General features: G+C 34.1%; 2 protein-coding genes and 2 long non-coding RNA genes across 4 annotated transcripts; all 4 read right to left on the reverse strand.

The window, feature by feature from the left end:
- Nucleotides 1-1,768: 1,768 nt before the first annotated feature.
- LOC122250633 (uncharacterized) lies at nt 1,769-2,628 on the reverse strand. The gene is made up of 2 exons (XM_086546169.1): nt 2,535-2,628; nt 1,769-2,049 (listed from the first exon to the last, which is right to left on the reverse strand). Exons 1-2 carry the CDS (start codon nt 2,541-2,543, stop codon nt 1,861-1,863), a joined length of 198 nt encoding a protein of 65 aa, XP_086402295.1. The 5' UTR covers nt 2,544-2,628; the 3' UTR covers nt 1,769-1,860.
- A 3,032-nt stretch (nt 2,629-5,660) lies between these two features.
- Nucleotides 5,661-6,321, reverse strand: LOC122250631 (uncharacterized). Its single transcript, XR_006222960.2, has 2 exons — nt 6,233-6,321; nt 5,661-5,986 (listed from the first exon to the last, which is right to left on the reverse strand). It is a non-coding gene; the product is annotated as an uncharacterized LOC122250631 (long non-coding RNA).
- A 1,723-nt stretch (nt 6,322-8,044) lies between these two features.
- On the reverse strand, nt 8,045-8,709 carry LOC122250629 (uncharacterized). The gene is made up of 2 exons (XM_086546170.1): nt 8,606-8,709; nt 8,045-8,358 (listed from the first exon to the last, which is right to left on the reverse strand). The coding sequence occupies exons 1-2, from the start codon at nt 8,612-8,614 to the stop codon at nt 8,161-8,163; spliced, it is 207 nt and encodes a 68-aa protein (XP_086402296.1). The 5' UTR covers nt 8,615-8,709; the 3' UTR covers nt 8,045-8,160.
- Nucleotides 8,710-10,676: 1,967 nt separating this feature from the next.
- On the reverse strand, nt 10,677-11,326 carry LOC122250630 (uncharacterized). The gene is made up of 2 exons (XR_006222959.2): nt 11,233-11,326; nt 10,677-10,990 (listed from the first exon to the last, which is right to left on the reverse strand). It is a non-coding gene; the product is annotated as an uncharacterized LOC122250630 (long non-coding RNA).
- Between the last annotated feature and the right edge of the window lie 1,174 nt (nt 11,327-12,500).

Below are 12,500 nucleotides of genomic sequence, written 5' to 3' on the forward strand. Positions count from 1 at the left end.
GTTAATGACATTACTTTATTTTCATTATTATTGTTACTGTTCATGTTTTATTTTCATTATTATTGTTACTGTTCATGTTTTATTTTCATTATTATTGTTACTGTTCATGTTTTATTTTCATTAACATTAGCTACCCCCCATCTTAAAACATTTGACCTGTTCATTGCTGAGTCTCTGCATATGACTACGATTAAACCAGAACTCAACAACTGTGCAATTGCAACCACCCTATTCACTACGTAAACCACCATCCACCCTAATTGATTGTCTTCCTTCTGCTCATTTCTCACAATTAACATGCTTTCGAGCCAATATTAATGTGATATATATCATGTTTTTGCTTTATGTTTAGGAAATTGTTTTTTGTATTTCCAATAATTGTTGTTTTCCGCTTTATTATAACATTAATAATGAAGGTTGAATCTCAGAAACGTTTTCAAAAAGGAAGTTTTTTTTTCTCTACCGTACTGTTTTCTTTGCTTGTTCAAGATCAAATTCCCGCGTGACATATTCATAACCCATTATGTCGAAGGAAATATCACATGGGCTTGTAAAGAAGGATAAGAAAAAAAAGCCTTTTGGGTAAAATGTTGGAAAATGATATGAAATATCTTGACACCTGCAAGAATTATGGAGCCATACCGGACTTTATGAAATTCAATATCAAATACATATATATTTCTATATGTATATTGTACACACACATATATATACATATAATACACACATATATATACATGTAACACACACACATATAAATATGGATGGGCCGTCGTTGGAAATGGCCGCAGCTGGGGCGTCTTCAAACGCAAGGTATTTAGTCCCAGCTTCAGTCCGAGGTTAGGATGGACATCCACTCGGAGTGACGGCTTTCCGCTGCCTAATCCTAAAGTTCTTCGAGAAAAAGGCATCGTCTTTCTCCTTAAATAGAAAGAGAGTTCGAAATGCAAACCCAGATCAAATATATGTGTGTATATACATATGTATGTATATATATATAGTATACACAAACATGGACATAATATATTGGTGAACATATATTATATTCAATATGGGCTTTGTCTTCATTGCAAACCTAAGTTACGTTACAGACTGGGAATACATTTCAAAAAGATGAAAAACAATTCCTCTAGTTCCAACCTTCTCATCATACTTTTATTTATTTTATTTTGTTCTTAATGATTTATGCTTATCTTTGACTAAACAATAGTAAACACAGTGACGTGTACACATAGAAAGAAAGGCATGTTTACTTTCTGCAAGAATTCTGCCATGATTGCGATCGTTTTTGAAGCCTAGTTTATCATTATTCAATTTTATTTTTTGGTTGAGGGTAAGAATCTGAATATTCTTATTTTGCCTTAATATCATAACGAGAAAGCCAAGAGTCCACATGTCCTAGATATTTAATCTTTTACTTTCCATTCATCAGTTTATCAATTATTGCAATAATTCCATACATTGCAATACAAAAACTAGAAAGGTCACACGTGGCCTTTTCCCTCCGAACCCTTTCCTTCGTGTTAATATTTTCTGAACTTTTTGTTAATTGTATCGGATATAGTTTATTCCCTTGATCTATTTTTGAATCATCTTTCGTTTGGTTAAATAAGGCGTTTAACTGACTTTTGAATGCTTCAATGACCAATCGAACACGGTTCACGAGATCGAATAGCGTTCGAAGAAATCTATAATATATATTCGAAAGTACTTACAGGGATCGTATCAGAAAAAGGATTATAGGGATCGTGTGAGAAAAAGGATAGCATAAGGTTAATCTCTGGTTTATTTCCACATGATAAAGTCAAAATTCGTTAGCCGTTAAATGGTCTTGGTAGAAGAGGTCCTCGTTTCGAAGCCTCACCAGCCGTAGCCTCCGCGTCCATAGCCTCCGCGGTAGCCTCCGCCGTAGCCTCCGCGGTAGCCTCCTCCATAGTAGCCTCCGGAGCGCCAAGGGTCAGCGTCGGCCAGGGCGTCGGGCTCAGGCATGGCTCGTGCTGCCCCCATCAGGGCGGACAGAACCATCGCCACAGCGAGAAAGAGCGACATCTGGAACACAGACGCGGGAGCTCAGTGGCAGGAATATAGGGAACAGTGGCAGTCAGCATTTTACGTAGATGGGCAAGCCCTACATATGGCATCATGTACACACACACACACACACACACACACACACACACACACATATATATATATATATATATATATATATATATATATATATATATATATATATTAATAACACTGCCACTACATGGATTGCTTTCGCCTGAAGAGGAACTGAAAAAGTTTTTCCTTTCATTTAGTGGCAGTGTTATTAATTCTGTTATGTGCACGTTAATGTGTTTTTTGTGATTCATATATATATATATATATATATATATATATATATATATATATATATATGTATGTATAGACAGATGGATGTGCAAATATATTTGTATGTATAAATATCATATCATATATATATGAATGTATATATATTTATATATATCTGAACAATGAACTTCTAGACTTATTGTTTGTAAACTTACGAATTTCATTTTCGTTGAGTTCAGTTGACTGTCTCAGACTATGCAGCTTAGGAAGTTGCAGCGCTTTATATAGCGGAGCGCCGGCTTGAGTTGCCACGTTGCAGGGTAAGCGGTGTGTCCTCACAGGAGATGGGGAGGGTGGAGTGGGGGGAGAGGGAAGAGGGGGATGGGAGGGGGGAAGATGCAGCAACTTGGGAAATCGGGGAATTACCCTTTTTTTTTTATTTTTTTTATTGATCTCTTTAGCTCTTCTTTGTATTGCAATAGTTAATCTTACATTATTGACACTTTTCAATATCGCTACTGCTCTTGTCATTACTTTATTATTTTTGTTACTATCTATGTTTTATCTATAGTATAATTATCCACTGAGAGTATTGTCATTTTAGCATTGCTATCATTACCATTTATAGATACACACACATGCACGCACGCACGCACGACACACACAAACGCGAGCACTCACACACATATATATACATATACATACACACATATGTGTGTTTGTATTTATGTACACACACACACACACGCATATATACATAAATATGTACTGTCGGCCACATACAAAAGGTACACGCATTTTAGTAAGTAGGGTCGAGTCACTGGTAAACATGGAGTTTTACAATGAATTTAAGGCATTGTGAGATATTTTAGCAAAGAGTAATTGCCCCTTCACGTGTTCTTCATATAAGTGGAGAGAGAGGAGCACGTGAGGGTGGGTGAACATGAGGAGGAAGAAAGGAATGGGAGACGGTGGAAGGACGGAAGAAACTTGGAGAGAGGGCCGGGTGTGAGGGTAAGGCCTCATCCAAACGGCCAAGCTTTTACTTAGCAAACTTTGCGTCGATGTAACGTCAGAAATGGAAAACCCGCGAGCAAAACCTTGGGATTAGGAAGCTTCATTACGAGGCTTTGCTCGCGGTTTCTCTGTTTCTGACATCACACTGAGCAAAGTTTAGCTCGCCCGTCTCGACGAGGCCAGAAAAAGCGAAAGGTTTCGAAAGTTATACTGAGGAATGATCTGCTAAAAAAAAAAAAAAGATATAATAATGGTCATTTATCTAAAGATAATGGCTACTAATACACTTCGTAAAATGTATGTTCGTCGAGCATTCATAATTTTTTGTCGTATTCAGTGAATGAAGAGGGTATTATGTTACTAATATTATATTCTTGGTGCATTGTTAATACATAAGAGCCTTGGAATGATCCAACTAGCTAGATAGCTAGTTTAAGAATACTTGCTCAACTGACCCACCTAAGGAAACTTTTCAAATGGTTTACTTAATATCTATGAAACCTACAGTGGCTTTATATTTGTACAGATCAATCCGCATATAGACTTATCTTATATTATAAACGGCAACATTGTGGTTTGGAAACTTTTCCCATAATGGGTCATAGATAAAGAAACGAGTTAGGGCGTGTTGAAAAGAAACGAAACTACGATTTCATATTATTTCATTCAAGTATATGTATGTGTTTTCCTAGAAATACAAATGGCACTACAGACTGGTCGGGGTTTGCAAGTGATAGTTCAGTGTACGTGTGCGTGTGCGTGTGTGCATGTGTGCGTATCCCAGTAGCTTTTCTCTGTTTCTCAGGTAAGAATTGTTTCATGAACTTCCCAGTGCTTGTTGTTTTGCAATTGCCAAATGCATCATTGGCTTATAATCGGAGGGGGGGGGGGGTAGTGCTTAATTTAAGGCATATTTTCACATTTCTAGGATATTGGCGTGATGCCTGAGGAATGATAATTTTTTTATTATTTTTGCAAATAATCGAATGTGGTGTAATCATAACACTTGATACATGCATTTTTATATTTGCTATACAATCCTCTATTATTTAGTACAATTATACTTTCGAAATCAAATCATGAGAAATGAGGACTCGAAGGTAGGGAAAACAGAAAGAAGTCTGGAAGTTTGCAAAATATAACACCTAAAATTTGCGTTATGTTCATACTATTAATCATTTTTGAATGATCACTTATAATTGATATATAATTTATATGTCAATCAGTAATTTGATTATTTTATCCGCAAACAGCCAATCAATCTTCAATATGCATTTTCTTTATCATTAATGTCTGCAATTTCACATATAGAATCCATCTACAGATAGCGTCACACACACACACATATTTACATATGTATATATATACATATATACATATATATTTGCGTGTGTGTGTTTATATATATATATATACATATGCATTATATATATATATATATATATATATATATATATATATATATATATATATATACATACATACATACATATATATATACATATACATATATATATAAAACATGAAGAGGGAGATAGAGAGAGATGGCTGGGGACGGGATAGCATTTACAGATAACGTTTCACACACACACACACACGCATGTGTATATATATATATATATATATATATATATATATATATATATATATATATATATATATATTCATATTTATATATGTAGTAAACATGGAGAACGAGAGAGAGAGAGAAGACAGAGGACGGGAGGTCTCCAAACGTACGAGTTCGAGTCCACTCGCGGTAACGGTCTCTCACTGCCTACGCCAGACTCCTTCGTAAGAAGGTACCGTCTCTCCCGGTGAATAAAAAAGCAAGTTCGAGATGTAAAACGACATATATATATATATATATATATATATATATATATATATATATATATATTAATCATATATATATATATACATTGCATACACAGAGAACCATGGACACACCAAGCGTTTTTCAACCCTTGTTAGTGTATCATTTATGATAATAAGGATCTGAAAATTACTGATATTTGTTTATTGTTATGACGAGATAAGTAAGTCTATATCCTGTGAATATTGAATTCCTCTTTGATTTTTCTTTTATCAGTTTATAACTAATTACAATAATTCCATACAGTATTTTTAGTATTTCTTACGGTAATTGTTATTTCCTTCATTTGTCTGTTAATTTTTCGTTTGTCACAATCAGCCATTTAACTGACCCTTAAATACTGCAACTTCATTACCAGTCAAATACATTTCACAAGATCAAAAGACGTTCGAATACATAATAGATATTCAAAATGATTATAGGGATCGTATCAGAAAAAAGGAATCCATAAGGTTTATCTCTGGTTTATTTTCATAATAAAGTGGAAAATCCATTAGCTTGTCCTTCAGATCAGAGTAAGCGTCGTTAAATGGTCTTGGTAGAAGAGGTCCTCGTTTCGATGCCTCACCAGCCGTAGCCTCCGCGTCCATAGCCTCCGCGGTAGCCTCCACCGTAGCCTCCGCGGTAGCCTCCGCCGTAGCCTCCGCGGTAGCCTCCGCGGTAGCCTCCGGAGCGCCAAGGGTCAGCGTCGGCCAGGGCGTCGGGCTCAGGCATGGCTCGTGCTGCCCCCATCAGGGCGGACAGAACCATCGCCACAGCGAGAAAGAGCGACATCTGGAACACAGACGCGGGAGCTCAGTGGCACGGAATATAGGGAACAGTGGCAGTCAGCATTTTACGTAGATGGGCAAGCCCTACATATGGCATCATATACATATAGATATGGATAGATAGGTATACAAATATATGTGTAAGCATATGTATCATATTATATATATGTATATATATGAATGTATATATACATACATATATATATGTATATGAACAATGAACTTCTAAACTTATTGTTTGTAAACTTACGAATTTCATTTTCGTTGAGTTCAGTTGACTGTCTCAGACTATGCAGCTTAGGAAGTTGCAGCGCTTTATATAGCGGAGCGCCGGCTTGAGTTGCCACGTTGCAGGATAAACAAGGTGTCCTCACAGGAGCAGGTGGGGAGGGTGGAGTGGGGGGAGAGGGAAGAGGGGGATGGGAGGGGGGGAGATGCAGCAACTTAGGAAATCGGGGAATTACGCGATTTGTTTGTACATTTGTTTTCTCTCTAACTATTATTTCCATTACAGAAGTTAATCTTAGAATTATTGACATTGATATGATCAATATCACTTCTTTATTCTCATTATTACCGTTGACATTTCATCTCCTTTACTGCTATCTACTTCTGTTTGTTATCTTGGTCATTACTATCATTTTGATCTGCATCATTTGCTGGAATCTTTTTATCCTCATCATCATTCCCATCCTTTCGCTTATCATCACTCATTACAATTATTTTCGTCACCATTATAGATATAATTGTTTTGTATATGTGAATGTGCATTTCTTCCTCTGTCTGTCCATACATATCTATCTATGTATCTATCTATCAGCATGTATACATATAAATATATATATATATATATATATATATGTATGTACACACAAATATATATGTACATCCATGCGTATATATGTGTATATTTGTAGATATCTATGTATATATATGTATATATATATATGCATGCCTGTATGTATTTGTGTTCAGGCATATATAAACTTACAAATATATGTACATACATACCCACACACAAATATGTATGTATGTATATGTGTAAATATATATTTATATATGTATATATGTATAATGTATATATGTATATGTATATGTATATATATGCGTCATATACACCCAAATGTACACATATGTATACATATATATGTATATATGAATATATGTATATATATAAATGCATGTACTGTATATATATACATATATAAATAAGTAGATAGATAAATATACACATATATATGTATGTATATATACATATATATCTGTGTGTGTATACTGTTCTTATATCTCAGACTTACATTCACATTTATGAATACATCCATTATATATATATATATATGTATGGATGTATATTTGTCATATATACGTACATATATACACATATCTGTATACACACAGACACACACATATATATATTTATTTATATATATACATATATATGTATATACGTAAATGAGTGTGTCTGTATGTATATAGACATGAACTTATTAATCATTGGACACTAATGTTCACTTCCTTAGATTTGAAAAAAAAGAATCAATATTGCATGTTTGTAACTATAACTTCATGACCATGTAATTTTTCAGATTGAAGAAACTTTTCAAAAAGACAAGACGATTTTTTCTTGTCTTGTCTGATAAGTTTAGTGTCTGTCTTGTCCTTATCGAGAATTTGTGCCAAAATGTGTATATCATTTTGGTATGGAACTTATCATTGATTTTCCACGTTTATGTTCATAGCTGATTACAGCAATTCTATATATCACGATGAAACTGGAATCGAAAGTTCACATGTGCCCTTTTTCCTTCGTTTCTCCTTTCCTTCGTGTGTAATTTTCTCAAAGTTTAAGTTTTCTTATCTCTAGGTCAGTTCTATCGATTATAGTTCAATTCATCGATTTGTCTGTCAATCATCTTTTTCTTAGAGTGAATTATTTATTGACTTTTGATTGCTGCAACTTCATTACCAGTCAAATACATTTCACAAGATCAAAAGACGTTCGAAAAATACATAATAGATATTCAAAAATGATTATAGGGATCGTATCAGAAAAAGGATTCCATAAGGTTTATCTCTGGTTTATTTTCATAATAAAGTCGAAAATCCATTAGCTTGTCCTTCAGATCAGAGTGAGCGTCGTTAAATGGTCTCGGTAGAAGAGGTCCTCGTTTCGAAGCCTCACCAGCCGTAGCCTCCGCGTCCATAGCCTCCGCGGTAGCCTCCGCCGTAGCCTCCGCCGTAGCCTCCGCGGTAGCCTCCGCGGTAGCCTCCGGAGCGCCAAGGGTCAGCGTCGGCCAGGGCGTCGGGCTCAGGCATGGCTCGTGCTGCCCCCATCAGGGCGGACAGAACCATCGCCACAGCGAGAAAGAGCGACATCTGGAACACAGACGCGGGAGCTCAGTGGCACGGAATATAGGGAACAGTGGCAGTCAGCATTTTACGTAGATGGGCAAGCCCTACATATGGCATCATGTACATATATATATAGATAGATAGATATACAGATATATGTGTATGCATATGTATCATATTATATATGTATATATATGAATGTATATATATACATACATATATATGTATCTATGAACAATGAACTTTTAAACTTATAATTTTTTAAACTTACGAATTTCATTTTCGTTGAGTTCAGTTGACTGTCTCAGACTATGCAGCCTTAGAAGTTGCAGCGCTTTATATAGCGGAGCGCCGGCTTGAGTTGCACGTTGCAGGATAAGCAAGGTGTCCTCACAGGAGCAGATGGGGAGGGTGGAGTGGGGGGAGAGGGAAGAGGGGGATGGGAGGGGGGGAGATGCAGCAACTTAGGAAATCGGGGAATTACGCGATTTTTTTGTACACATTTGTTTTCTCTCTAACTATTATTTCCATTACAGAAGTTAATCTTCGAATTATTGACACTGATATAATCAATATCACTTCTTTATTCTCATTATTACCGTTGCTATTTCATCTTCTTTACTGCTATCTACTTTTATTTGTTATCTTGGTCATTATTATCATTTTGATCTGCATCATTTGCTGGAATTTTTTTTATCCTCATCATTCCCACCCTTTTGCTTAGCATTATTCATTACAATCATCATTTTCATCATTATAGATATAATCGTTTTGTATATGTGTATATATGTATGTGTATATCTTCATCTGTCTGTCCATACACAATTATCTGTGTATCTATCTATCTACCAGCTTGTATAGATATAGATGTATATGTATATATGTATACATATATACATCTGTGTGTATAAATATATGTATAAATATATATATATATGTATATATATAAATGTGTTTGCGCACATCTTATGTATGCATATATGCTCATATTTGTACAAACATATACAACTATATGAGTATATATGCACACACACAATGTGCGCGCACACACATATATATGTATATATATACATATATGTATATATATGTGTATATGAGTATATTTGTACATATATATGTGTATGTATATATGCATATACATATATATGTATGGATGTATGTATGTGTGTCACTTATATATGTATGTACATATACACACACAAACATGTGTAAATATATATATATATATATATATATATATATATATCTATATATATATATGGTTATATATGTATATATATATATATATATATATATATATATATATATATATATATATATATATATATATATATATATATATATATGCGTCATGTCCACCTACATGCACACTTATGTATACATCTATGTATTAATTAATATATGTATATATACATATATATGCATATATATAAATATGTGTGTGTACTGTTCCCATATCTCAGACTTACATTCACATTCATAAATACATCCATTAAACATATATTTATATATATATATGTATATATATGTATATCTATATGTCATATGTACGTATATATGTACATATATATGTATACACACACGCACACACGAACCCATTTTTATACATATATATGTATATACGTAAATGAATGTCTCTGTATATATTTACATATATATATATATATATATATATATATATATATATATATATATACAGAAAAATGAACTTATTAATCATTGGACACAAATGTTCACTTCCATAGATTCTCAAAAAAAAAAAAAAAAAAAGGAATCAATATTGCAGGTTTGTAACTATAACTTCATGACTATGTAACTTTTCAGATTGAGGAATCTTTTTAAAAAGACAAGGCGATTTTTTTTTTTTTTTTTTTTTTTCTAACCCTCTTCTTAATAGCTTTCTTTTTGTCCTGACAAGTTTAGTGTCCGTCTTGTCCTAATCGAGAATTTGTGCTAAAATGCGTATATCATTTTGGTATTGAATTTATCATTGACTTTCCACGTTTCAGTTTATATCTGATTACAACACTTCCATATATCACGAAGAAAGTAGATTCGAAAGGTCACATGTGCCCTTTTTCCTTCGTTTCTCCTTTCCTTCGTGTGTAATTTTCTCAATGTTTAAGTTTTCTTATCTCTAGGTCAGTTCTATCGATTATAGTTCAATTCATCGATTTGTCTATCAATCATCTTTTTGTTTGTTAGAGTGAACTATTTATTGACCTTTGATTGCTGCAACTTCATTACCAGTCAAATACATTTCACAAGATCAAAAGACGTTCGAAAAATACATAATAGATATACAAAAATTATTATAGGGATCGTATCAGAAAAGGATTCCATAAGGTTTATCTCTGGTTTATTTTCATAATAAAGTCGAAAATCCATTAGCTTGTCCTTCAGATCAGAGTGAGCGTCGTTAAATGGTCTCGGTAGAAGAGGTCCTCGTTTCGAAGCCTCACCAGCCGTAGCCTCCGCGTCCATAGCCTCCGCGGTAGCCTCCGCCGTAGCCTCCGCCGTAGCCTCCGCGGTAGCCTCCGCGGTAGCCTCCGGAGCGCCAAGGGTCAGCGTCGGCCAGGGCGTCGGGCTCAGGCATGGCTCGTGCTGCCCCCATCAGGGCGGACAGAACCATCGCCACAGCGAGAAAGAGCGACATCTGGAACACAGACGCGGGAGCTCAGTGGCAGGAATATAGGGAACAGTGGCAGTCAGCATTTTACGTAGATGGGCAAGCCCCTTCATATGGCATCATATACATATAGATATAGATAGATATGCAAATATATGTGTATGCATATGTATCATATCATATATATGTATATATATGAATGTATATATACATACATATATATGTATCTATGAACAATGAACTTTTAAACTTATAATTTGTAAACTTACGAATTTCATTTTCGTTGAGTTCAGTTGACTGTCTCAGACTATGCAGCTTAAGAAGTTGCAGCGCTTTATATAGCGGAGCGGCGGCTTGAGTTGCACGTTGCAGGATAAACAAGGTGTCCTCACAGGAACAGATGGGGAGGGTGGAGTGGGGGGAGAGGGAAGAGGGGGATGGGAGGGGGAAAGATGCAGCAACTTAGGAAATCGGGGAATTACGCGATTTGTTTGTACATTTGTTTTCTCTCTAACTATTATTTCCATTACAGAAGTTAATCTTAGAATTATTGACATTGATATGATCAATATCACTTCTTTATTCTCATTATTACCGTTGACATTTCATCTCCTTTACTGCTATCTACTTCTGTTTGTTATCTTGGTCATTACTATCATTTTGATCTGCATCATTTGCTGGAATCTTTTTATCCTCATCATCATTCCCATCCTTTCGCTTATCATCACTCATTACAATTATTTTCGTCACCATTATAGATATAATTGTTTTGTATATGTGAATGTGCATTTCTTCCTCTGTCTGTCCATACATATCTATCTATGTATCTATCTATCAGCATGTATACATATAAATATATATATATATATATATATATATATGTATGTACACACAAATATATATGTACATCCATGCGTATATATGTGTATATTTGTAGATATCTATGTATATATATGTATATATATATATGCATGCCTGTATGTATTTGTGTTCAGGCATATATAAACTTACAAATATATGTACATACATACCCACACACAAATATGTATGTATGTATATGTGTAAATATATATTTATATATGTATATATGTATAATGTATATATGTATATGTATATGTATATATATGCGTCATATACACCCAAATGTACACATATGTATACATATATATGTATATATGAATATATGTATATATATAAATGCATGTACTGTATATATATACATATATAAATAAGTAGATAAATAAATATACACATATATATGTATGTATATATACATATATATCTGTGTGTGTATACTGTTCTTATATCTCAGACTTACATTCACATTTATGAATACATCCATTATATATATATATGTATGGATGTATATTTGTCATATATACGTACATATATACACATATCTGTATACACACAGACACACACATATATATATATTTATTTATATATATACATATATATGTATATACGTAAATGAGTGTGTCTGTATGTATATAGACATGAACTTATTAATCATTGGACACTAATGTTCACTTCCTTA

Source organism: Penaeus japonicus, unplaced genomic scaffold, assembly GCF_977035675.1.
Source record: "Penaeus japonicus unplaced genomic scaffold, GWHDUDI00000001_assembly GWHDUDI00000017, whole genome shotgun sequence".
NCBI lineage: Eukaryota > Metazoa > Arthropoda > Malacostraca > Decapoda > Penaeidae > Penaeus > Penaeus japonicus.